Genomic DNA, 27,344 nt, shown 5'->3' with positions numbered 1-27,344 from the left:
GAGCCGGTTGGAGACACAAAAACAAAAAGGAATGAATAATGGACTTATATTCAATTGAATGAAAATGATGCTCCGTAAGTGCTGGATATATGTAAATAGGCAACTGATTGCTAACAAGTTTGTGCATATCTTTACTTTAAAAGGTCAATGCTGTGTTCACAACTTGTTCCCGCAGCCAAGTGGCAAAAAAAGAAAAATCAGTTGGTGCAGGCTTAACGACTCGGACGGGGGCCCAGTTAATAAATGTATTGACTTTTTTGATTGATGACCTTTCTCTTTTTTTATGTCATATTGGTGCAGGGTTGGTGGGTCTGAGCTTTTACCATTTGTATGGTTTGATTTACATGCATTACTGTATGCAGCCTGCTTCTCTGTATATTTCAAAACACTGAATCTTTACGTCCTTGTATTCATGCATGTATTCATGCACAATATTTGAGACAAAAGGAAGTGTATCTAAACTATAACACAACCGGTTTACTACCATAGAAATACACTGACATCACATAGACAAGAGCAGACAGAGCAGAAACGGTCTATTACAACTCGGTTGTCAGGAGTCAAGGGGCCTCGTACCATTTTCACCTCACCAACCCCGAGGCTATTTCTGCTCTATATATATACGACTGCATGTGTGTGTGTGTGTGTGTGTGTGTGTGTGTGTGTGTGTGTGTGTAGGAAGCTCTCGCCTCAGGCACATCAAACTCTCAGCATGTAAGGATGAACTAATAGGCATCATGCAGACACACACACTATAATCACAGGGCCCTATTTTGGGTTGATCCCAACCTTGAAATGACCAGGTCTCACCACCACTGTCACACTACAAGACCGACACCAGACCTCACACTATGACTGAGAGAGAGAGAGAGAGAGAGAGAGAGAGAGAGAGAGAGATGGGGAAATAATAATGACAAATGAGCAAATAAGAAAATGGAGATGACAATGAAAGAAAAGAGGGAAGCAGGAAGAATGAGTAGGAAAGGAGAGGACAGTCGATGAGGAAACAAGGAGAGGAAAAGGATAGAAAGGAGGAAAGGAAAAAAGGAAATGAGAAAAAAGTGAAAATCAATTTGAAAGAAATGGGGTGAAGAGAGGAAAGGAGGAGACAGGAGGATGAAGGAGAGGAGAAACAAGGAGATGAAAGAAGAGAACAAGTACATAAAGGGTAGGAGGAGGGAAAACATGGAGAAGAAACAAGGAATGATGAAAGGTGAGGAGGAAAGAAGATGGTAGGGAAATTAGGAAAAACAAGGAAAGAGGTGATGACGAAAAGTGAGGAGAAGAGGAATGACGAGACAAGAAGAGAAAAGGAAACAAGGTGGGGAGAAGGGGGATGAGGAGTGTAAAGGAGAAAACGAGAACGATGTAGAGGAAATGAAAAGGACAAGGAGATGAAACAAGGAAAGGAGAAGAGGAATGGAAAAATGTAATGGACAGAAAGGATGTAAGGAAATAAGGAGACACCGAAAAAGAAGCTTCAATTGTAAAAGAAATAGAAGACCACATGGCTTTGTTTGTTTCCCATTTACAGTGTGTAATAGCACCCTGCTGGGGAGATATGCAGCAGAGGCAAAACCAGACTTTTGTATGATATAAGTTTATATTGTAGTGGTCTTGGCAATTATATCGTATGGGTCACACAAAGTTATTTAAGGCCATATAAAGCCAGCAAAATGTAATACAATGTAAACCTGATACAGACGCTCAGTCAGACGCCACTCGGCATCTTTGTTACAGACACACAATGCATCTGTTATGCTGTGTTCACAATACGAGCGACAAAAGCAACAAGCGTGGCCTCGGTCCTCACGACCACACCGTGGTACCGTGAGACAAAATGTTTGGCAGCCTTTTCCTCAATAAGAATGAGGACAAACTGAGTGTCTCCACCTCTCTGGGCCTGCAGGACGAGGAGGCTGCCGGCCGGGTTCCCCCTCGGTCTCTAAACCATGACACTGCAGAAGTCCATATAGGCCAAGAATAGCCGGAGGGGTTTCAAGTGCAATATCACATTTTCATAATGAGAGCCAATGAGCTGTAAATCCCTGCTGACAGAGTTATGGAGCGAGAAGAGCTTATGGCGGCGATACTGAAACTATTAAACGGCCGCCTCCCTCCGGCACACGTTGCTGCTGCGTGTGTGTGTGTTTGTAAACATGCTGTATATTTATATACGTGTGCGTTTGTCAGCATTAACAAGAAACAGCTGCATGTGGCAGTTTACTGCTTAACTCCCATCGTGATGCTTACATTGTCCTGGTTTACAAGCTACCTTTTTTAATTAAGCTGAGCCCACATTGCCATTGGTGTGTGTCTGTGTGTGTGTGTGTGTGTGTGTGTGTGTGTGGGTGGGTGGGTGTGTGTGTGTGTGCCTGTGTGTGTGTACACACAGGAGCGATACTTCTCATCCAAGTCAAAAATATGGACAAAGCAGCTGGTTTGTTTATAGGACAATAAATCTTATATTGTTTTTTATTGTTTTATTGTTAATCCAGTACTTTTTTATGGATGAATACTTTATTGCATCGACTGATTGTGGGAAAACTGCTGTGAAAAACAGATCTGGGATACAGAATACTATTGCAAAAAATATATGAATCTTGTTTTTATAGTATTTTATAGTCATCCTGAAAAAAAGATTCAAAAAATAAATTAAAAAAAAGAATAATTCAGCAGCTCAAATATAATTATTAGAATAAAAGAGATAAGACAAAAACTTCCAATTCAAAAAGGCCAAAAGTTCAGGCAAATATGATTTTATCATAATTAAACAATTAGCTAATTTTCTTAATGTTTTATATTTCTCCCAATATTAATTTCTAGTCTTGAATGCATCGGCATGATTTCTATACATAATTTAGATTATTTAGATATCTGTAACATTTCCATCATGTACTATATACACACACACACACACACACTGTAGATCATTCTGAAATAGAGAGGATCCATCCATCCATTTTCCTCCGCTTATCTGGGGTCGGGTCGCGGTGGCAACAGGCCAAGCAGGCTGACCCAGACTTCCCTCTCACCGGCAACATGTTCCAGCTCATTCTGGGGGATCCCGAGGCGTTCCCAGTCCAGCTGGGAGATGTAATCTCTCCAGTGTGTTCTGGGTCTTCCCCGGGGTCTCTTCCCAGTTGGACGTGCCTGGAAAACCTCCAGTGGGAGGCGTCCAGGAGGCATCCTAATTAGATGCCCGAACCACCTCAGCTGACTCCTTTCGACGCGAAGGAGTAGCGGCTCGACTCCAAGCTCCCTCCTGATGACCGAGCTCCTTACCCTATCTCTAAGGCTGAGCCCGGCCACCCTACGGAGGAAGCTCGTTTCGGCCGCTTGTAGCCACGACCTCGTCCTTTCGGTCACGACCCAGAGTTCGTGACCATAGGTGAGGGTAGGAACGTAGACCGAGTGGTAAATTGAGAGCTTTGCCTTCCGGCTCAGCTCCCTCTTCACCAAGACGGTCCAGTGCAGCGCCTGCTTTACTGCTGCAGCCGCACCGATCCGTCTGTCAATCTCCCGCTCCATCTTACCCTCACTCGTGAACAAGACCCCGAGATACTTGAACTCCTTCGCTTGTGGTAGGCACTCCGTCCCCACCTGGAGGGAGCAATCCACCGGTTTCCGGCAGAGCACCATGGCCTCAGATTTGGAGGTGCTAACTCTCATCCCTGCCGCTTCACACTCGGCTGCAAACCGCCCCAGTGAATGCTGGAGGTCACGATCCGAGGAGGCTAACAGGACCACATCATCTGCAAACAGCAGAGAGGCGATCCCGAGACCCCCAAACCTGACGTTCTCCACCCCCAGGCTGCGCCTAAATATCCTGTCCGTGAAAGTCAGGAACAGGACCGGAGACAAAGGGCAGCCCTGGCGGAGGCCAACACCCACCGGGAACGTGTCTGACTTATTGCCGAGAATGCGGACACAGCTCCTACTGCAGTCGTACAGAGACCGGATCGCCCGTTGTAATGGGTCCGGCACCCCATACTCCCGCAGCACCCCCCACAAGAACCCCCGAGGGACCCAGTCGAAAGCCTTCTCCAAGTCCACAAAGCACATGTAGACTGGTTGGGCAAACTCCCAGAACCCCTCCAGTAGTCTTGCGAGGGTAAAGAGCTGGTCCACTGTTCCACGGCCGGGATGGAATCCGCATTGCTCCTCTTGTATCTGAGGTTCGACAAACGGTCGGAGCCTCCTTTCCAGCACCCTGGCATAAGCCTTCCCCGGGAGGCTGAGTAGTGTGATACCCCGGTAATTCGAGCACACTCTCCGGTCCCCCTTTTTGAAAATGGGAACCACCACCCCGGTCTGCCAGTCCATGGGCACTGATCCCGACCCCCATGCGACATTGAAGAGGCGTGTCAGCTGGGACAGCCCAACTATGTCCAGCGCTTTCAGCATCTCAGGGCGGATCTCATCCACCCCCGGCGCCTTGCCACCAAGGAGCTTTTTGACTACCTCAGCGGCCTCTGCCAGGGATATGGGTGAGCCTCCCCCTAGATCTTCAGGTGCTGCCTCCTCTGCAGAGGACATGTTGGTCGGGTTTAGGAGTTCCTCAAAGTTGTCTTTCCACCGCCCGACGATGTCCCCTGTCCGGGTCAGCAGTTCCCCCCCCCCTGCTGAGAACAGCCTGGGGTAAGCCCTGCTTTCCCTTCCTGAGCCGTCGGATGGTTTGCCAGAACCTCCTTGAAGCCAACTGAAAGTCCTTCTCCATGACCTCCCCGAACTCCTCCCATGCCCGAGTTTTAGCATTCGTGACCACTGCAGCTGCAGCCCTTCTGGCCTGCCGGTACCTGTCAGCTGCTTCGGGAGACCCCTGGGCCAACCAGGCCTTGAAGGTCTCCTTCTTCAGCTTGACGGCTTCCCTCACCTCTGGTGTCCACCACCGGGTTCTCGGGTTGCCGCCACGACAGGCACCGATGACCTTCCGGCCACAGCTCCTAGCGGCCGCGTCCACAATAGAGGCTTTGAACATGGTCCATTCGGATTCCATGTCCCCAACCTCCCTCAGGATGTGAGAGAAGTTCTTCCGGAGGTGGGAGTTAAAGACCTCCCGGACAGGGTCCTCCGCCAGACGTTCCCAGTTCACCCTCACTACACGTTTGGGCTTGCTGGGTCTTTCCAACCAGTTCCCCTGCCATCTGATCCAACTCACCACCAGGTGGTGATCAGTTGACAGCTCTGCTCCTCTCTTCACCCGAGTGTCCAAGACATACGGCCGCAAATCAAATGATACGATTACAAAGTCGATCATTGATCTCCGGCCTAAGGTGTTCTGGTACCAGGTACACTTATGAGAAACCTTATGTTCGAACATGGTGTTCATTATGGCCAAACCGTGGCAAGCACAGAAGTCCAATAACGAGACACCATTCGGGTTCAGATCGGGCAAGCCGTTCCTCCCAATCACCCCCCGCCAGGTTTGTCCGTCATTGCCCACGTGAGCATTGAAGTCCCCCAGGAGAACTATGGAGTCGGTAGGTGGCGCCCTTTCCAGGACCCCTCCCACCGACTCCAAGAAGGCCGGATACTCTGAACTGCTGTTTGGTGCATAAGCACAAACCACAGTCAGAGCCTTGCTCCCCGCAACCCGTAGGTAGGCGCATGGAGGCGACCCTCTCGTTCTCCGGGGAGAACTCCAACACAGCGGCGCTCAGCCGGGGGCTCGTGAGTATCCCCACTCCCGCCCGGCTCCTCTCACCCTGGGCAACTCCGGAAAAGGACAAAGTCCAACCTCTCTCCAGGAGCTTGGTTCCAGAGCCAGCGCTGTGTGTGGAGGTGAGTCCAACTATATCTAGCTGGTATCGCTCCACCTCCTGCACCAGCTCTGGCTCTTTCCCCACTAGCGAGGTGATGTTCCACGTCCCTACAGCACCCTGTGGACCCACCACCCGCAGGGACAAGCATCGGGGTCGGGTGCAATGCAGAAATAGAGAGGATTTAAATATTTAATATTATTAGAAAGCAGAAACATAACTAGAATTCCAATCAAATAAAAAAGCAACTCGAAAAGAGTGGAATTATTGATTGATTGGTTTGTTTTAAAAAATAATGCTGAAATGTACAAATGTAGTATATCATTTGTGAAAAACTATTATACCTACAACAACAACAACAACAACAATAATAATATAATAAAGCATTTTAGCAGAGTCTGGTGAAGGGCTGTACGGGCCAGGATGTTAATTTAGTAAATGATGGTCCAATTTAGAGTCAAATAGACCACAAACCAACTGGTGACGTCTTGATGGCTACCTCAATTTCTTATATGCAGTCCGTAGTAAATACATAAAAAAAGGCAAAGCAGGAAAACCATCTTTCAAACAGTTACAAAAGGTTTTGCCACAGTATTTGCAGCAATAAGGCTGTGAATTATTTTTTTAAAACAGCATTCTGAGTTCTAAAATCCATCTTAAAATATGATGTGATCTCCAATTATATTGGATTTAAAAGAGGAAAATAAGCATCAGAATTTCCTCAAAGCACTCTTTGTCTCTCACAAGCCACAACGGCTGGAAACCACTGTAATCTTTGATAACGTGTTGTGTTTATAAACGTATCGTTTGTAATTCATGTAAAATCTTAACCTAAAAAGTAACCAGTATTTAGTCAAATAAATGTAGCTTTCCCTCTGAAAGTAGAAGTATAAAGTAACATAAATTGGAAACACTCAAGTACTCAAATTTGTACTTACCAGTACTTAAGTAAACAGTAGCAGGTTTCCCAGGAGCTGCAATACAAAAACTGCAACTAGACCAAGAACAACTCAAATTGTAGTGTTTGTGTCCCTGGAAGATCAGAAGAGAAACTGGATACACCTGCTGTAATGTATGTGGGTTCGGGATTTATAGTTGGAATTGTTTGAAAAAAAACTGGACCATTTGTCTCAGCTCAACAGAGACAAATATGCACGGTGACACGCAGCAAATGAAAAGTCCTACAACAACACCACTTGTTTCTCCCTGATAAAAACCTCTCTCTCTTTTTCTTTCTAAAGAGCGGCATGTGTGAGGATGTGATAGATTCACACTGCAATCCATCCTGCCACGCACGGTTTCCACTATTTTACTGCCTCTCTAATTCCGTCCTCTCCGTCTCTTTCTCTCTCTCTCGGCGATGGAGGGGTGGCAAACATCCTGGAAGTTGCTTCGACTCAACTGATCGTCAGCTCTCGTCCAACAAATGGATAGAGAGAAAGAGATGGGGGGGAAACAAACAAAGACGCAACGACAACAGAGAAATCAGATTGCGGTATAGGCAGAGAGGCGGAAATGAGACGGCGATGGAGGAGGAGGAAAAAGCAGTGATTGAGTTGAATTGCGTTTCCTGGCTCGTTTTCTGGGTACACAAGGAGAGCAAGTGATGTAGGTGTAGAGTGAGAAGGCTTCATACGGCTGCAGAAAATGACATGCTTTCTGCAGACAGACAGCCCCACATCGCATGTTGTTGTTTTCCCAGACAGAGTGATTGTTCCTCCGTCGTGTGTTGTTACGTCAAACAGGTAACGTGAAGCATGGGCCCTTATTATTTTCAGAGAGAGAAGTGATTCCAAATTTGAGCTTTTATTCTGAAATGGATAGATCAAGCAAAGTTACAGAAAAAGGGCAATTTAAGGGGAGCATCCAGGAGGCTTGTTGTTTTTAAGGCGAGGTTCTAAACGTGCTCGGAAAAATAGAAAGTTTTAACATCTACAGCTCTGTGAGCAACTAAATAGTTCTGCAAATGCAACCCTGTGTCCTAGAAATGTATATTGTACAAATCTGTGTTTCCCTTTTAGCTCTGTTTTTGTTCACCAGAAACTGTGCCCATCTGTTGCCTGGTGCCGAGCGGCTAGTGTGCAGCGAAAGCAGGCGCCTGCTGCGATGGAAAACAACACTATGAGAGCAGTGAGATTGGCCAGTCTGCATTCAAGGGGTGGGGCTTAGTAAAGGGTTAATTCAATTCACTCACAGATTTTGCTGCTACAGACTTACTTGGTCTAACAGTGGTGGCTGACGAAGACCATATTATAGGATTCAGAAAAAGCAAGTACGTCCACCTCGAGTCGGGGTTGGTTGTTTCTGGATTTTCCCAGTTGTGACCCAAAAATTGGTGAAAAAGAAGCTAAAAAGATATTCTCTTATCTCCGAGGGTTCTCCTATATAAAAAAAGAAAAAGTTAATTGAATCAATCTAACAAATGTTTATGATCCTGGTTTGTGATCTTCACAGTGACTGCTCACCCTTTGATACATTAACTTCTTTTCCCCGTTAAAACAGACAGTGGGTCAGCTGAAATAAAGCCAAGGTCTTCTCGCACTAAATGCCAATCTATGCTTGGCTTTCACAGCAACCATTAACCATTAACCTCTATTCAGCTCCTGATTGGCTGCCGTGGTCAAGTCAAACCTGATCAATAGAGCTTCCTTTTACCCTTCAGCCAGCCTTGGCAGAAGACTTCCAATGTATTGATGGGTTCAGCTGCTGGCTGAGAAACCTGCAGGCGCTAAAAGGCCCCAAAGAAACTCTTAAAGATCCTGTAAAAAAAAAAAACACAACTATTTCCATCTGTATATATAGTATGCTATGACTGTTATCGAAAAATCCTGATGACTTTCACTTGAATTACCTATTATTACAGGTCATTATTACAAACACTGATCTATCAGCCAGAAGAAAGGAATGAACTTTATTACTGAGCTTTTAAGGCAACATTTACATATATTTCAACATCTGCAATTCCACGACAACTGGACAAACTATCTGATGATGGAGATCATGTGTCATGATCAACAATTTCACAAAAGCTACTTCATGGACCTTGTGGTGAGACTGTTTTATTGGAGACTGTATTTTATGGTTAAATTAATAAATTACACCTCGTTTTGATGCAAATATAAGATATCATGGATAGTCAAGTCAGTTTATCCACATAGCCCAACATACGACACCCTTGATTCAAAATGAAACTACACACAAAAAAAAAGCTTTAACTGGAAAACAGGGGAGAAATCAATAAATATACCGTGTATATAGGGGATAATGCAGTATTTTGTGTATTCACTTTCCCTGACAAGACAACCGAAAATACATCTTAAACCACGTGTAAAGTTCTGGTTCATCCTGTTTTTTTCTTTCTTTAATTAGGTTGTAAAATCGGTCACACATTAAAGTTTCTTAAGAGTCCTGAGTTTGTCTCTGTGTGTCTCTCTCTCTCTCTCTCTCCTAAACTGGCAGGCTCTCTTATTATTCCTCACGGTGCTCTTCATCATGACTTGCATCAAAGATGCACACTGAGACAGCAGGAAAACCTTTTCCACGGTTTCGTTTGGCTCGGCGGACACGGGGAGGAAAAGGGAGAAGCAGAGTGAGGCCAGATAAGGGAATGAAGGACGATGAGGATGAGAATAGGAGAGATGAAGGTGAAGAGAGGAGGATGTGGAATGAGGGAGATAAGTGCCAACAAGGAAAAAAGGACATTGACTTTTGATATGCTTTAATAGAACATCTCACAACAAGGCCAGGAAGAAATCTCACACACAGAGTGCGGGACACCCACATGACCACAGCTGACATTTTAATTAATACTCTCAGACCCTTTTCTCCTGTCATACATATTGAATTCTGCAGCTGCCAAACCTTCACAGATGTGACAGCAGCTGCGTTTCCATCTGAGGGTCTTTATGCATTCTGGGATGCATTAAACTAGAAGGAGCACATTATAACTAATTCATTCACCATCTTTACTTTGCTCGTTACGAAACAATTAGTGATGGAGACACTTTTGTGAGAGGACGACAGAGTGGAAGATATAAATAAACGTGCGTTAACTGCTCACATCAGTGGTGGAAGAAGCATTTGGGTCTTTTGCTTAAAGCTATACGAGGAACTTTCATTTTGTGTTGATTTTTGGCAGTACCTGTGGACAAAATTGGAAGAGTTTGCGAGCACCAGAGTCTCCTTTGAAAACATTAATTTTACTGCAGCACAGGTCTGAGAGTCTGCCCGTCCTGGTTCTGGTTCTCCCGTGCCCCCCTTCCCTCCAGCTGAGGGAGTTTCTGGTTTCTGGTGAAGCTGCATGATTTTGCCAGAATCTGACCCGGCGTCACCGATGACGAGTATGACTATTTCTATGCAGTAGCTGCATAGAAATAGCCAATCTTCTCTCTGATGGTCTTGTTTAATTATGTAGGTCATAAAGAGGTAGCAGTATTACATTGAGATCGTTTCAAAGCCAGTTAAACGTTCCTCACAGCAACTTTAAGTAAAAAATAGCAATATTGAAATGTAGAAATACTCAACTAGAAGTTAAATCACTGCATTCATTCATTCATTGTACATAAAATGATCAAAAGTTGCCGTCCTGAGAGAATAATGTACCTCTAAAGCGTCAACTTTTCATGAGCTCAGGAGAAGAGCCCAGTTTTCAGCTTTGTGAATATGCTCTTTCCATCTCATCCAAGAGGATTTATTTATCTTAAGAAATGGGGGGATTTTCTCAACACATAAAGAACACATCATCTGTTTTCCTCTGACAGGAAAGGTTTGAAAAACTGCAATCTGAAAAGTAACTAAAGTTGTCAGACAAATGAAGCTCTAGCGTAAGTTCAGACAGAAAGACTATACTCTCGCATGCCTAAGCCCGTAGTTAATTCCCATACATCTGCCAATCACTCCTCAATCCTGCATGCACACTCATTATTTCCTTGCTGTTATGGTTCGGGGCTGTCAATCACTATATCAGCTGTCCAGATCAGCTGGTCTCTCTATCCAATAGCACAACGACACAGCTACATCATTAGCCTATCACGCTGTCTCTCTTAAATACGACTGTCTCTCTACCTCCAGTACGTTCATGCTGCTGTTACGCAACCCTCCACCTCCCCATTTCCGCCAATCTTCGCAGATTCATCAGCTTCATCAACTCATCATTCCATCAACCTCATCAGCCACGATCACCATCCGGTGTCTGGACTCCAGGGGGGGATTTATATTGTTGCCGCTCAGGGCAATCACAACTCAATCACAAATCTCGTCGAGTTCAAGCGCCAAAGAACTTCTGTGTAACTCATTAACGCAGCATCTGTGGGGCCGACTGTGGCTAAGTGGATAGCAGGGCCGTCTTTCAATCAGAGGGTCGGCGGTTCAAAGCAAGACACTTAACCCCAAAACTGCTCCCGTAGTTGTGCCTACGGTGTAGAAATGTGATAGACTCTGAATTGTAAGTCGCTTTGGATAAAAGCGTCTGCTAAATGACTGTAATGTAATGTAATAATATGTCTTGACTACTAAGCATGCACTTGTCTCTCCTGATTGAAATGTAGTGCAGAAAGAGTACAAGATTTGTCTCTGTAGTAGAAGTATAAAGTAGCAGGAAGTGGAAATACTGAAATGTGTACTTATGAATTGCACTTTAGTATATAGTTGCATTCCATCACTGGCTAACATACTTGCCTTAACATTATTTGCTGATAAAATGTCAAATGTGTTGTTATTTTTTTAGCTTTTGTGGTGTTCATCAGCCTAAGGTGGTCATTAATAAAAACAATATGAAGCCTGCTTGCCCTAACAATTTTCTTTAGCATTCTCAATAGTCAGTACTGTGATCAAGGTCTTAGCTGAATGAACAATAACAGTTCCTACACAGCCATCCCTCTCATGCTCTGTTTTTATGACATGAAAAGATCTGGAAACCAACTTTACTTGCTTCAATCGATAAAATTATACCCTATTCACATTCTACCTTTGTGAAATGTTGAGACTGCATTCAGAACTTTATTGCAAACATAGCATTATTGAATAGTTTTTTTTGCAGAAAAGGTGCATCCTGTGGCATTAAAATGCCATCTGTTACTGCCACGGGGCCTGCAAAGTATAAAGCTGAAGTGTAGAAGAGAAAAGAAGAAGCTAAAACAGCTGCAAGGTCCCATTGAGATAAAAAGAAAAGAGGAGGTCGATGAGCAGAGAGGAGAAGAAGAAGGAGATGTTTATGGATTTACTGTATACAGTCAGCAGGACACCTCTCATCACATTTGACCATGAAAGCCATCATGAAAGACGTGACAGCGATCTGAATCAAGCGTTTCATCAGCCCCTCATCCTCCTGGTATCCAACACTCTTTGGAGAGACACTTCTGTACAGCCAGGCTCTAATTGGTGGAGCCGGGCTGGGCTGTTATCTATGTACAGTAAAACAGCCCGAGTTCAATCCGGCGCCGCTCAGTGGGAGGTGAGATCTCTATCTATCCCCTTCATTCACAGCTTAATTCAATTGGAGGGCAATTATCGACCGCCTGAGGCTTGAAGATCCTCGTCGGTTTCTGTTCCCATCAGGGAGGCTGGCTGTGTTGGACCCCACCATCCCCCCTCCCCCCGAAGCCCCGACTGAACCGGGTGATGTCTGTATCGATGTGCTGTGTGTGTAAAACACCAGAGCAGCCGGCAGCAAACAGACAAGAGAGCTTTCTCAGTCACAACCTCAAGATTAAAGTATTGTGAAGCTGCCTTGTTCACAGACAGATGAGGTTAGACGGATTTATTAGCGCGTGACTCTCGGGGACCGTCAAAATGACGCATTCCTTCAGGTTGATAGCGGATTGTTTCCCACACAACGACCAGTGATTTCTTTTAAAAGGCCGTGAGTGCGTGGTATGGAGTACAGAGGGAAAACAACAATACGCTCGTTACAGAACAATCGCACCCGGCAAGAATGAAGTGCAGCAGAAATAACTGAAGTAGAGCATTCTTCAAAAAGGCGCCTAATTTAAATTCCAGATCGTCGTCATTAGCGAGCTTTGTCCAATTGTGAATTCTGCTGTTGTTGACCATTCAGTTACAAGTAGCCTGCTTTTCATTTCGGTTTTTCGTACAATAGGTGAATCCAACATCGCACAAATTGTTAACTTAAAACTTAACTTAACTTAAACTTAAACTTAAACTTAAAACTTAACTTAACTTCAATAAAAGCCTTTTTTTTGTCATATTTGCTCATTTGTGGCTATATCCTGACAGCATTGCTAAATAAAAAAAAAAGTGGTTCCTCTGCCTATAGGGCTCCTAATGGTTTTTAGACACTGTAATCTTAACACACAAAGTTCAATCTAGGAGTTTAAACTTGGAGTTTGTTGTGTGACCTAACCACTAACTCTTCACCAAAATTTGGCTTTTGTATTTTTTCTTTTTTTCACATCTATTTTGGCACAATCACTCCCATGAATCTGTGTTCTAATGGGAATTGGAGGGTTTCATTGGTGTGCAACTTTATTTGAATCACATGAACAATGTTAATTGTTGTACTGACTGTATTGTATTTAAATCTGTGCTTCTCTGCATATCTCGGTGCAAAGAAGTAATTTTGTGCGGAGCACTAGGTCTGGAAAGTTTTAGATAACCTTAAACTAAACCCAACAATCAAACATGTGGCTTTCCGTTATTGGGAGACAATTCAGCATCAATCATCGAACCATTTCCTAAATTCAAACATAACACTTTTGAGGCAGCGCTGGAAGTTCCGTCTGGTTTGTCTCTGTGTTGCTTCCGATGGCTTAGTTAGTTCACAAACTGAACAAAATACAACTTTATGACTGACACCAAATGAATTAATGCTTTTTCTCATAGTTCAGCAGCTCCAGAAGTCGTTTTTATAAAAAGTGATTAAGATCGCAACCTTCAAAGTTCCTTGATTTCAGTGAAAAAAAGAGAGAAGATAGAAATGAAAGAGCTAAACTCAAAGCCACTGCTGCTTTATTGTTTTTGCTATTGGATATCAGACGAATGCCAGGCTGAGACAGAGAATGGACTGATGCAGCATTCATTTAGTGAAGGAGCCTCTTGAGCACTTTCTGTTCATTAACGTCCTCCATTGATCATCACCCTTTGTGTTTAAGGCGGCAGTGTTCACTGTTGGATCTTCTTTTTTCAAGCACTTTTTACATGAATAACGTCGCCCATGCTGAAACCAAAGCCATTTGCCGTTTCTTCATTGTAAAAACTGCTACTGTGCCCTGATAAACCCACCAGTGTTACCAGCCACATTCATTAATACAAACACAGAGTACAGTTGTATGCACATCCCAACAGCCTGTTGATATACAGATGGTTTGATGTTGAAAAAAAGCTGTCCTCCAGTGCTGTTATTGTTGCTGCTGCTTTAATGTCACGCTCACATTAATAGCAACAACCTTCTAAACACGACACGCCGAAATAGAGAACAGAATGTCCTAACGTGCGCTGATTGAGGAGAAATTTAAAGCAAGACGTTGTTGGGAGAACACACAGGATCACATACTGAATTCCCCATTTGTTGTTATATTTCTTTCTCAAAGGGTTACATATTGCAGAATTTGGTCTGCGTTGCGGAGACGTGTGCTCTCAGCATGTGAGCTGCCACTGATAAAGTCTCGGCTGCAGCCCGTGGAGCGAGTAGGAATAAAGAGATGCGCCAGTGATTCATTTGAAGGCATTTTTACATTCACATCGCATGAACAGCAGAGGCAATGCGGCCCTTCCTATACATAGCCTCATATTTTAAAATGTTTTTTCACGAAATTAAAACTTTAATAAAGTCCTGATACTGATATTTGCAGCCAGTGACTGCAGGGTGTTATATCAGAGATGAGCGCAACTAACGTCAGAAGGAATTACCACACTAATGAAATATAAAATGATAGTGAATATAATATCAACCTAAAGGGAAAAAGAGTCGAGGTGTTAGATTGACGGAAAGACGAGACGTGTGTGGATAGGTCTGATTCTCGTCAGCAGGTGCCGATGAACGATCAAACACATTGAACGCCGACTTCGCTGCGATCAATCAGAGCAGCGTGTCACAAAGATGGTTCAAAAATGTAAACATTCTGTCAAAAATGAAGGCTTCATTTGATCGAAATGTGTGGGATTGTTATGGTTGTTAGTTGTTGATCCTACTTGCGTGTCAAGTAGGATCTCGTGTGCCTCGTGTGCCTTTCTGACTAGTTACCTGCTGAGTTTTCTTATTCGGTCAAACATAGATCTTTCACCCAGGTGACTGGTGTTAGTGTCCCGGATGAAGCTCACAGTAGCGTTCTCATTTTAACCCACAACGTGATCTTTTACTAAACCTAACCACGTAGTTTTGTTGCGTAAACATAAGTGAAAATACAGTTTTGTAACATTAACGCTCCACATATCTAGAAATGTTGACATGAAATGTAATTTGCGTTCAGAAACGTCGGTATTCAACGTATCACACGACCAGAAGCGTCCAGTTTGGTTCTGGCTTCTGGGATGCAAGTCAACATTTGCCCTAAATAAAAACCTTGTTCTCTGGTCTGTATGTTTGGGATATTTGTCTCAGTGCATTGGCCTAAAATGGGCTTTGAGCATTTTACAGATAAACCTCACAATCATTGTTTCACTTCGTACAACGCGCAAGAATGTCCTAATATTTTGCAGCCCAAACTGTATGCAGATTCTTTCTCCCTGCGACATTCCAGTCGCTGTTCGGCAGTATTTAGCAGGATCCTGGCTACACAGTGGTTCTCCACAATATCTAAAGCTAAAATATGCAACAGATGACTCCTGGGCTAACGTATCCAGGAATAAGTAGCAAAAGTTGAGAATGCTGTTCCCATTTCACTCTGCATGGTATCCCTCCTTTCGGCTTTCAACTCTCGCTAAAATTTTCAAAAGGTGAACTCCTCTTCTCGGCTCAGATCACTTTCTTTCACTCAACCGTCATCGCTTCTCCTGCTACACTTTCTCTATTTCACACACATACACACACACACTACCCACACAACCGCACATACACACACCTGCATTTTCTGTCTCGGGAGCACAGGTACGATAAAGCTCAACTCCCAAGACAATGGTGAAATATGTGCCTGAAAGTATCCAAACAGTTTCATTCAAATAGAGAGACATTTCGTGCACAGCGGCTCGTCCCCGACACTTTCGAGCAGGCAAGTTCCCAGCTAATAAACCACATTTGTAATGATTGACAGCATTAGTGCCCTGCACACAAGCACAACCAGCTCTTGTGAGGAGCTGTAATGGTGTGTCACAATCCCACTGCTTTTTTTCAATGACCAACAGCAAATAAGAGCCAATAATGAGACAACGGCCACAGTGCTAATGTCTGCTAAAAAGCCGGCTGTCTGCTCTCCTTGCAGGACGACAAACCAGCAACAACCAACTCTGCAGGGCGGTATTGAGACACTAATAACGGATAGATCCTCAAAGCACTGACGCTCTTTTCAAATGGAAATAAAAGCACGCCCAGAAGCAACAGAGCAAGGTAAAGAGATAAAAAAAACGTATGACTTACTTGGAGTATTCTTCATTATCTCGGTCGCACCGAGAGTCCTTGTGTTTCTCCCAGTCCTTGCCATGTTTGCATGTGGTCAGCAGAATAATATCTTCCCCGTTGTGGATGTGATACAGAGCATTCCTCGTCTCCGAACCGATGCCAGTTAGGTATCGCTTCCCTTTGAAAACCAGCAGGTACTTCCTGGAGGGCGGTGCATCGTTGAGCGTCAGATAACCTATGCCCCCTCCTTTCAGCGGGTGATCCTTGGAGAAGAGGGGGATGGAGATATCAAAGTTGGGTCGGAAGTTGACCACATCCGCGCTGGCCTTGGCCAGCATGGCCTGACCCACCTCAAAGCCCAGATCCTCGGTGTAGTCCGGCCAGGTGCCCGAGTAGAGGTTGAATATGAGGTGGTTCCTTCCATCGTTCCACGTCGGCAGGCTCTGGATGCGGAGCCTGACATTCTGGACGTACTGAGCCGAGAGCTGGTCCCTGTCCAACGTGTCCACGGCCAGAACGAACAGACAGGCCCGCGTCGGGTCCTTGGTGTGGAAGCGAGATTCCTCGATGGACGTCAGGATCTTCTGGTAGGTCTCGGAGATCTCGTCCCCTCTCTGCGGTGGGTAGATGTAAACCCTGAAGCCGGACTGGCAGCGAGCGAAGTCGAAGCAGGTCTCCATGCGGCAGCGCTTGTTCTTGTAGATGTTGTCGCGTATCGCACGTCGCTCACGGGGCGAGGTGTGCTGGTGATGGAGCTGAGGGCTGTCCTCCTGTACACAAGAACACACACAGTTCAGACAACCCAAAACAAAGCACAATTATATCGATACTTTAGATCTGTGAAGTTTTTTAAGACATTACTTTATAATGTCAGTAGAGGAAAGCAATCTAACTTTGGGTTTCACTGCTTTGTTCCATGACTGAGCTACAGCGACTCTGATATCCAGTCCACACAAGAAGATGAAGGGTGACGGTCTTTGATTCCCCTAAAGCAGTTGTTCTCAAACCTCCTGGCTTGTGATCCTTTAAGGCACAAGCAAAGGCCATATGTCTCCGTCTGTGTTCAGACAGGCAAAAGCTCTGCGTGAGAAAATATAGATACACAGGATTTATTTCCTCCGACCCGCCTTCCTGGATCGTACAGTGCCATTTGCCTTCTTTCGTTTTGACGCCTGTTGAGAACTGAGCAGTTCAGCCAAATAGTGACGTTCTCTTCTCAGATTGTATCATTTGAATCATTTTTTTAGGCCTGAGGAGGTTACTCTATCAAGTATTTCACAATTAAAGAAGCAAAGACTTTTTCTTCTTTCTCAATCTGTTTGATCACACGATTAATCATCTTGTGATCCCGGTGGACCTAAAGCTTTAAAACCAAACTCATCATTCATCTTCCAACCAATTTTAAAGCCATGCATTTTTAAGAATGTATTCACTATGAGTTACTGAAATGTGTCCACTGAGAAAGCAACCTACTGCTGCATAGTGAGTACTTTTACCTCTGATACGTAAAATGGTACCTTAGTGAATTTGAACAAAGGGCTTTTGCGTGTAATTGAGTGTTCTTATATTGTGGGATCTGAATACTTTTTCCTTTAAAAGCGGTTCAGTCTACCTCTTGCTCTCCCCCCTCCAGGTACGGCTCTAGCAGCTGGGTTGACTCTGGCCAGTGTCTGGGCGATCTGGACGGGCTTCTCTGGGGCTGGGGCTGGCTCTGGTGGTGGTACTGGTATTCCTGCTGGTGGTACTGGTGGTATTGGGGATACTGGGGAAACTGCTGATATTGGTATGGCTGCTGCTGGAACTCCCCGATTTGCAGACCCCACAGGTAGACGAGGAAGAGAAGACCGGCCCCCACAGACACGAGCAGGTACCGCTTCTTGGCCTGCATGTGTGCTGTGGGGGGGGGAGGGGGGGGGGAGGAAGAGGAGGAGATTGTAGGATAGAGATAGGTAGAGAAAAGGAGAAAGACTAAGGGGAGGATGAAGGATTGAAGAAGAGAAGGATGAGGAACTAGGAAATGATGAGGAGAGAAGGTGAAGGGAGGTAGATACAGGTCAGCTCGACCCACAGGGCAGCCTCTATCCACAGCTCGGCATTTTGGGATTTGGAGTCACTGAAAGAAAAAAATATATACACATCAATGAAGTTACCAAGAAAGTCTCGTACAAATATTTTTAAAACAAAGTAAAACTTTATTATTGGCACATTTATAAAGTGAAAGCTACTATTAGAAAACAGTGCAAAGGCTCTGTATGACTAGAATAATAAAGTGTCTCTAATACCATTATGTCTGTCAGATTTGATCAGCTGTGGTCAATATATGGACTTTATTGACATTTTGTTGTTGTTAGATAAAAGCATTGAACTACCCCACATGCATTTGTTTATGATAAACTTCTGGTTTCACATTCAATAGAAGAAAAAAAATAAAAAGAATGGAAAACACAAAAATGGTTGCATGAAATATAAAATTCTAAATTGATGCATGTCACTTTAAGCGGTTTGCTGACCCCATAATGTGTTATTATTCATATCAAATTCAAATATGTTGTGAATGATTACTGGTAGTGAGGCATATTTGTACTGATTTATTGGGTAAACAAGAAACGAAACTTTTCTATAAAACAACATTTTGACGACACGTGCCATTGGCAATTTTGCTATTATAACATGTGTTTGCCTTTAAGCAAATATATTCATCTCATTCAATATGACCGAACTCATTTGGTCGCACTTGTTTTTTTGTGAAGCTGTTATAAACATTTCACAGTGCACGGTCAACTTGTGCGAATAAGATTGTGAATGTATCCCAACGTTTTCATCCGTATCATAACTATAATATGAGGCAATTAAAGAGTCGGAGATTTATTAAAAAAAGATTAGATTATGTTCGATAAGCAAATGCAGCGCTAAAGTATACCGGCTTTCTGAATGGAGTTTGGAGCGTCGTTCGGGATACATGCGAAAACAACACGTGGGCTGTTTGTGTCGTTAAGTAAACCATTGCATTGGCAAACGCTGTGGGATTTTCCAAATTGTAACGATATCTTTCTTTCTTTCTTTATCTGTGGCATGGAATGCATAATTGGAGAGCAATCACCAAACTCCACTCACTGTGACCTACCTGTTTACAGGGAACACCTGTGGTCCCGGGAAGGGATTGGTACATTCGCCGCTCTCCCCTCCAGCCTGAGCAGAACTCCACAGTTCGGATCCACATTCTCCAGCTACACCCCCAAAACACCAGATCACAAATCCATCCACAAATCATAAATCTTAGAGCCTATGCAAAGCACGTGTAAAGGGAGAGGGGCAGTCACTGACCTCTGTGTCCGTGGGGAAGCCCGAAAAGGTGCGCTGGTTACATCCTCCGCCGCGTCTCAGTCCCAAACTTTCCTCGAGACAAGACCACGGAGTGATTTTTTTCACGCGGGCGAGACCCCGACCGGGTGAGCACGCATCTATCTGTCAGAACGGCGGCAGGTATCCACGTTGTGAGAGTAGACGCGCGATCGTCTGCAGGAACAGCAGTGATAACGTCTACAGCATCCATCCAGAGTGTGTCAAACCAGGCGCGTGCATCCCCGATCAACGACTGCCATCCCCCTTAAAAAAAATAAAAATAAAAAATCCCGGTGAGAGAAGATCCAAACTTCGAAATTTAAATCCACACTCCCACTCGTGCGCTCGGTGACAAATATGCAGAAATCATCATCCCAGATAAGTTAAACACGGGATCCGAGGAAGAGACGCGCTTCAATATTTGAAACGAGTTCACGGTCTGAATGGCATGCAGCGGGTTTTCTCAATAAGGCTAAAGTAATGGATCAAATGAACACCACAAGTGCACGCTGGGCTTCTTCTGAGTTATTCCAGTCTGGCTACTCGCCTCCATCAGACCCCCTTCCTCAGGTTTCCATCCTCACATCCTCAGTGGGATCTGGGCTGCGCCACCGAGCAGCAGCCAGGCAACATCAGCAGCAGCAGCGTTGATAAGCCAGACAGCAGCAAGCTGGCAGGCTGGAGGGGGGGTATCGGAGCATGCATGGGGCGTCAGTTGGCTCCGATGATGAGGCACGCGGGAGCTCGCCATGATTCAGCATCTCTCAGTCTCTGTCAAAAGCTCTGTTTGTATCAGTTTGATGATTGATGAGTTAAGTCATACGGGGTTGTTTTGGACGCTGAGAAGTCCCAGAGGAGCATCCAGGATCTTCGAACTGACTAAGGCATCCCTGTTTGCAATGTATTAACCAAACCCCATTCAGAAATCCTCAAATTTAGGATTCGTATAAGCATTATCTGCATGGTTTAACAAGATTAGGGATTTTAGGATGCATCACTTGTGCAGCTTGTATTTGCCCAAATAAGAGGAGAAACTTTTAAAATTTTCTTCCCACCAGTTAGCAAAGTTGAGGTTTTATTGTCATGAAGTGCTGCTTGGTGCTGAATGGATGCAAATTCACTGTCAAGGCATGAACATTTATTCTATCAGCCAAGTTATGTTGCTTAGAATTAAAACGATTTTTGATCCATTTTTTTCTTCACAGTTTACAAGACGGACTTAGGCCACACTTTGTTGGAAGGTTGAACATGTAATGTGTCTCATTTGCAGAACTTGATAACACTTTGTCGGCTCCCCTTAAGGTGATGATGGTTTGGTTATAAATCTGGCTTGTCGGGGTTTAGTGAACTGGCTCTTTTGCGAACCTAAACCACTTTTAATTAAGTCCCAGCTCATTAAATCTCTTAATGATTCAAATATGTGGCCCAATGAATCAACTTTGACCACTTATCTTTCCATCTCTCCTGCCCTTCAGTTGTGCTGCTGTTATTTTTTCAGAAGCCACTAAAAGGATGAAATTAATTTGCTCATGATTTAAAATAGCTGACATTGTCTTATAAATTCGAGCGGGTGTTTACAGATGTTGTGGAGACACACATGGGGACATCATGTAGCAAACAGCGCCATCTTGTGGTTCATGTTGCAATCTACACAACAAGATACAGTTTACACACTGGCGGACACAAACTATTTATATATTCTCAGCCAATGCAGAGGCTCTTTATGCCTTTTTAATTCTCGACCATCCTCCTAATATACTGGCAGACAGGAAGAGGTGAAAATTAGCATATGCACACTAATCCTCTGAGCCTGTGATGCTTTATAGCTTAATGATGACAGATACATTTATGTACAAGTAGTGGTGGAAAGCATGGGCGGAGGTTGGAAACATTTAGGAATCAGTGCAAACCTAAAGGGGTTTGGGGGACATTTATTTTCCCATTTAAGGCAGCTATATGCACTATTTATTTTGAAACCTTTTGATAATAGAATGCCTAAAAATCTGTAAAACATTTGGGAAAAATATGCCATGATGTTGAGGTTGACCTTTTTTGAACATGTTACCTAAAAGGAGGCAACAAATGCCGAATGTGACTATTTTTATGTTAAATTACATACATAACAGGGTTTGGGATTTGGCGTGAACAGATTTTGAAATCTGTTGTTATGCTATGCTGGAGCGGAGTTCACATCTGCTGTATTTGAAACCATGCCATAACAATCTGGTCTGCTCTAATTGCAGATCAAGGATCCCCACAAATTCAGAGTAAATGTGGTCTTCAATACTCTGAATTGAATATTAGGCCAACAGAAGAACATTTACTTAAATATATTATATTTCTTTAAAGAATAGGTAGTAGTGGCATAGAGACACCCCACATGACAATGTTAGGGTGGAAATGGTTTTAAAGTGTTGAAACATTCAGGACTTTTGAGGAAATAACATTCAGGGCTGGAGCCCTAAAGTAAAACTTTGATGTAAATGTAATATGCTTGAGTATTTCCATTTTCTGCTAGTTATCCTTCTACTACATATCTCAAAGGCAAATATTTCAATTTTTACTCAACTATATTCATTTGATTTTGACGCTGGAGGGATTATATCTCCCAGCTGGCCTGGGAACGCCTCGGGATCCCCCAGTATGAGCTGGAACATGTTGCGGGGGAGAGGGAGGTCTGGGTCAGCCTGCTTAGCCCGCTGCCACCGCGACCCGACCCTGGATGAGCGGACGAAAATGGATTGATGGATATTCATTTGATGATTTAAGTTTCTTTGCAGATTCAGAGTCCTAATACAAAATATGATCAAGAATACTATAAGCCACCCAGCAGCATATAGAGCAGCTAGAACCTAGCTGGAGGCTAGCTCCACCTTTACCAGCTGCAAGATAAAAGTAATTTAAACATACTGCTACTTTTACATTGATAAAATGTAACTGAGTGCTCAAGTCATGGCAGAACAGTTTTGGTCTCTACTAAATGTGCCCCAGAAATAAGACATTTGTATAAGACTGCTTTGAATCTTATAAAACGGTATGTATTAAGACTACATTTAGATAATTACTGTTTTCAAGAATAAAAGTATCATACTCTCAGATTCAGGGTTACAGGTTTTGCTATATATGAGCTCAACTGTGAAACGTAAATCCAGGCCAAAGTTCAGTAATGTGTTTGCGATCATATTTTGCTCTGGTTTGATCCCAGTGGAATGGATTTTTGGGCTGTATAGATAATGTTTACTTGACTTGACATATTTCCAGTCTCAGCCCATCGTGTTCTCATTTGTGCCTTTCATCTGGAGGCCTACTCTGGTTACTGGCTTTGGATGAGACTGTGATCTGGCTTTAAAAGTGTTTATGTCATTACTTTCAGAGCGTGTCTTATTGATTTTGCTGGATTGTTATTCCTTTTCATTTAACATCCTGTACACCTATAAAACATTTTGCTCGTGCAGTTTTATGTGTTACTGTTGTTCTGGTGCCAAAACTTGACCGCTTGCAGGAGGTGGGAGCCGTATAAATCCTGGATTTGAAATGGCCGAGGAATGGGAAACTAATGAACGTCTCAAAAAACAACCCTTTAGGGATGATCTCTCATTTATAATCTCTGGCTGTACAACAGCAGAATAAATCCATGGGCGTGACTTAAAATAGTAGCAATACACAGCTCTACATTTGTGGAAACACTATCGGTCTCTCTCTCTGCACACCAGTATTGTTTTCATTTACCTGTACTGTGATAACTCTGGAGGATCGGCTGCTGTTGATGGCTTCATGGTCGATTAGGGTAAAATAAATCTGAAAAGGTCACAGAGCAGCAGAGACAGGGAAAGAGAGGTAAACTTTGATCTGTTTCTGCTCTCAGTCCATCGCTTTAGCTCCTCCACCTCAATCATCAATCACCGATCTGGAAGCTTATGGGATCGTTCAAGTGACTGTAAGTAAAGTCTCTCATCTCTCCTTTTACCGGCTTATGGGACGAGACTGTGATCCAGCTTTAACATGATTTTGTATTCAGATTATGTTCTATATTTGATTTTACTGGATTGCGCTCTCTTCTAAGATGCACATCAGTGTTTCTTCTTTGGTAAATTGACTGTACATCTTGAATAAGATCATTCATTAACTGTCCTGTCCTGCCTTTTTCTTCATCTATTTTTGTGAAAGCGTGACTGGGCCAGTAGTGGAATGTAACTAGGTACATTTACTCAAATACTGTTGTAAGTAAAGGATCTTTGTACATCTTTCATCACTGATTTTGGCAGCGTTTAATGAGGATATATTTAGGGGCGTTGGTTTGGTTGCAGAGGGTTTTGCTAATGTCCCAATCATACATACTGAGAAAAGACATTTTGTGTTGATTTTGGCTGTCTTTACCGCAGCAGGGTCTGACAATCAGTCCTGGTTCTGGTTCTCCCGTGCCTCCCTTCAATCCAGCGGGCCCAGTAACACAGACTGGGCCTCCAGCAGCGTGGTGTCGGCTCCTAGCAGGGGCAGGGACGTTCTGACCATGGCCGGAGGAGGAGACGCTGCTGCCAGGAGCTGAGCTCTACTCCTCCCACCGGAGCTGGATCTGGGTCTGTCCGAAGGCCCGCTGGAGTCTGAGCTGAAGGAGATTCTGTCTTTGAGTTTTTGACGGAATCCGACACGTTGGCAGAGTTGAAGCATTAAGAATATCTAGAATGATTAAATAGAAATAGCCAATCTTCTCGCTGATGGTCTCATTTACTTATGTGGTCATAAAGAGGCATCAGTATTAATTAAAATGTCCTCATTGTAGTTTTTACTTCATCTTTGCCACAAAGGGCTCCCTACTTCAGTGTTTTATCTTTGACTGATGTTCAATTGTAAAACATTATCAACACTAACAATTTGAAGTTTGTCAATCCACAGAAAATGTATAGAAAATGTGATATTCAATTAATCATTTAATGTAATTAATGAAGTCAAAATTAAAGGTTCCAACTTCTCTTATGCGAGGCTTTCCAGATGTTCTCACTCTTGATAATATTATAAACTGAATGAAGTTGAATAAACGCAGAAAAAAATTTATTGTTTTTCATTTCCCACTCCGACAGCATAGCAGCTATAATAAAAAGCACATCAACAATATTTCAAGGAAATCAATTGCGATTTAAGGAGCTCATCTGGGGCTCCTTTCTTCTACGTTTATATGTATTTACTGTAATCGACTTTAAGGACATACTTCTTTTTTTTTTAAGTCATACGGACACAACTGGAATTTAATGTTAGACAAACAATTAAATACTGGATTTACATTACATGGGACATATTATGAAAAACTCTCTTGCAGTGCTTGTCCACATATATGTGGACAAGCACATATTTTACAGTACATTTGGGTATCTACCAACCCACAAACTGTGAAATAAGACAACCAGTCAGTTATATTTTGGCTGCCTGGATCAGAAAACATTCAACAAGCCATTCAGATACACGCACACACACACACACACACACACACACACACATCTGAGTTTCTACACCCATGGCTTGAGAACTACCTTTGCAAAGGTGCGCCATATTTTTCTCGCAAACCAATCAGAGTAGACTGGGCTTTCTTCAGGAGGGGACACTTAAAGAGAGAGGCGCTAAAACGGAGCGTTTCAGACAGAGACATTAATGCATGTTAGCAGACACCCACATACAAGTATGAACCGAAAAATGGAGCATGATATGTCCCCTTAAAGATGAATTTTTATGCAATCCATTTTTCATGCAACCAGCCACTGATTCCCACGTGAACTGTGATGACTACACAAAAACTTTTAGTTTTTGAAGATGATCAGCGACCCGAGAAGCAATTTCTGTGTGGAAGAAAACATTATATGACTCCGTCTAAATCTTTGTTCAGTATGCCGTGTGGAGGAGTCATCTAAATGCTGAGAATGTTGAGTGAGTCACATCATCGGCCGGGAGCAGATGTAAACCTCCCTTAACAACACAACACACACACACACACACACACACACACACACACACACACACACACACACACACACACACAGAGGAAGCCAGCTGGGCCACTAGATGCCATAATCTAGTCCTGTACTGTTCAGATGCTCCAGCTCAGGGTTTGAGGCTGCGGTGCAATCCACATTATCCGACCATCTGGTGCCGAACAAAACACACAAAAGTGAGGCTGTAATTATTTTACATATGAGAGTCATAACAAACCAACAGCACAGCTAAAAGCCTCCTCCGTCTACAAAAGTACATAAAGCGACACGTGGCGGGTCAGCAGCAAGCAGCGTTTTCATGGTGGAGCCAAATAAATTATTTTCAAATGAAAAAAAACAACTGATGTGGTTAACATCACAAAGCAGCATACATCATTTGATTGCACATCATTTTACGGTACATTAATAATAAGTAATGTGTATCAAACTAGAAACGATGTTCTTTATTAGACAGTATCAAACAAAGTTATACCCTAAATGATCACCATACACCTAAATTATGTTGTAACAGAAACCAGATTCAATACAGTATTAGACCCAAGATATACTACAGCCGACTTAGACTCTATACCAAATTAAAGTGTAATTAGAAACCAAAGTAATACACCATCAGACACTCTTTTACAAGATCATATAGGCTAATATTAATTGGGAAAAGGCCTTTTGGGAAACTTTCTGTCAGTCATTTCAATGGATTTTTATGTTTTTTTGAATATTTTGCTGAGGTCAACTGACCCAAAGTTGGTGGACCTTGCTACATCTTTCGGACACTTTTCATATGGAGGAGGCCTAGACCGTATCTATAATTCACAGAAACTAAACATTCCCTATGAGCAAGCATTGGGGCGACAGTGGAAAGAAAAAACCGGACGTCCCATTTCAGAACCTGCACCTAAAGCGCTGCCTCTGTAGATCCTCTGGGGAGCTATCTTCTGTCAGGAGCATGCTATGGAGGTGGAACCAAGTCCAACTTAAAGAGCATTTTTCAATTTCATGGCGATATATCATTAAAAAAGTATTTTTAAAGGGCTTAGCCAATGTGGCGACCCTCTCCGCCCTGTCTGCCTGTTACTTGGCTGGTGTGGTTGCTTTCCATGCAAGTATTGGTGGTGGGCGTGGCAGAGGGTCATCCGTAAAGTGGCAACACCTGGTCTCATCAGCAACACTGGCAACACTCATGGGCCCTGTGGGCCAGTGCACTCTCTTAAAACCCCTCTTGGAGCTCAGTTGCTGGTTCTCTCTCCTCTCCTGAGACACACATTTGGCCCTGGCATTTTTTCGGCCAAACCTGCACACACAAAAAAAGTTTGCACACTACTTCATACCATATTTGTTCCTTTATTCACCTGACTGATAGCCCAGTAAAATTGAAACGTGTGTGGCATGGAGTAGTGTACAGGTTCTGATGCTGTTCTGATAGCCTTGCAACTATGTGATATGCGTATAATTAATCTCCTTCAACTCTTAAAAGTTAGGCTTGGCAGTCCATTCTCCTGACCAGATCATATAGTCTTCATCAGCAGATTAGGTTTGTTTAAGTATTTGAAGCTATTAGGTTTCGGGCAGGTATTTCCTAAATACTTCAGGGGGAAGAAACTAGTGCTACAGAGACAGTGAGCAGGCATGTGTCATCCTCTCTGCTGAGCCCAGTTACATTCGCTGCTGTGTATGTGCACGGTACGTGCACACTGTTCACAATTGATTGCGTTAATGGCCATTACTTTTCCAAACTCAAGTAGACATGGATGC

At 43.5% G+C, this 27,344-nt stretch overlaps 1 protein-coding gene across 1 annotated transcript in view; it reads right to left on the bottom strand.

Annotated features, from left to right (window-relative positions):
* The window catches only part of LOC116391326 (exostosin-1), a 175,741-nt gene extending 155,528 nt beyond the window's left edge, over window positions 1–20,213 (bottom strand). The window contains exons 1-4 of the mRNA XM_031861821.1: window positions 19,597–20,213; window positions 19,397–19,499; window positions 17,885–18,385; window positions 16,291–17,042 (exon numbers count right to left, since the gene is read on the bottom strand). Of these exons, the coding sequence (XP_031717681.1) occupies window positions 16,291–17,042; window positions 17,885–18,160 (1,028 nt within the window). The 5' untranslated portion in view covers window positions 18,161–18,385; window positions 19,397–19,499; window positions 19,597–20,213. The remainder of the gene's footprint in view (window positions 1–16,290; window positions 17,043–17,884; window positions 18,386–19,396; window positions 19,500–19,596) is intronic.
* Between the last annotated feature and the right edge of the window lie 7,131 nt (window positions 20,214–27,344).

Source organism: Anarrhichthys ocellatus, unplaced genomic scaffold (genome assembly GCF_004355925.1).
Source record: "Anarrhichthys ocellatus isolate YVR2014 unplaced genomic scaffold, GSC_Weel_1.0 scaffold25, whole genome shotgun sequence".
Classification (NCBI taxonomy): domain Eukaryota; kingdom Metazoa; phylum Chordata; class Actinopteri; order Perciformes; family Anarhichadidae; genus Anarrhichthys; species Anarrhichthys ocellatus.
The sequence above is the reverse complement of the archived record's forward strand: the minus strand, read 5'-3'. Positions and strand labels throughout refer to the sequence as shown.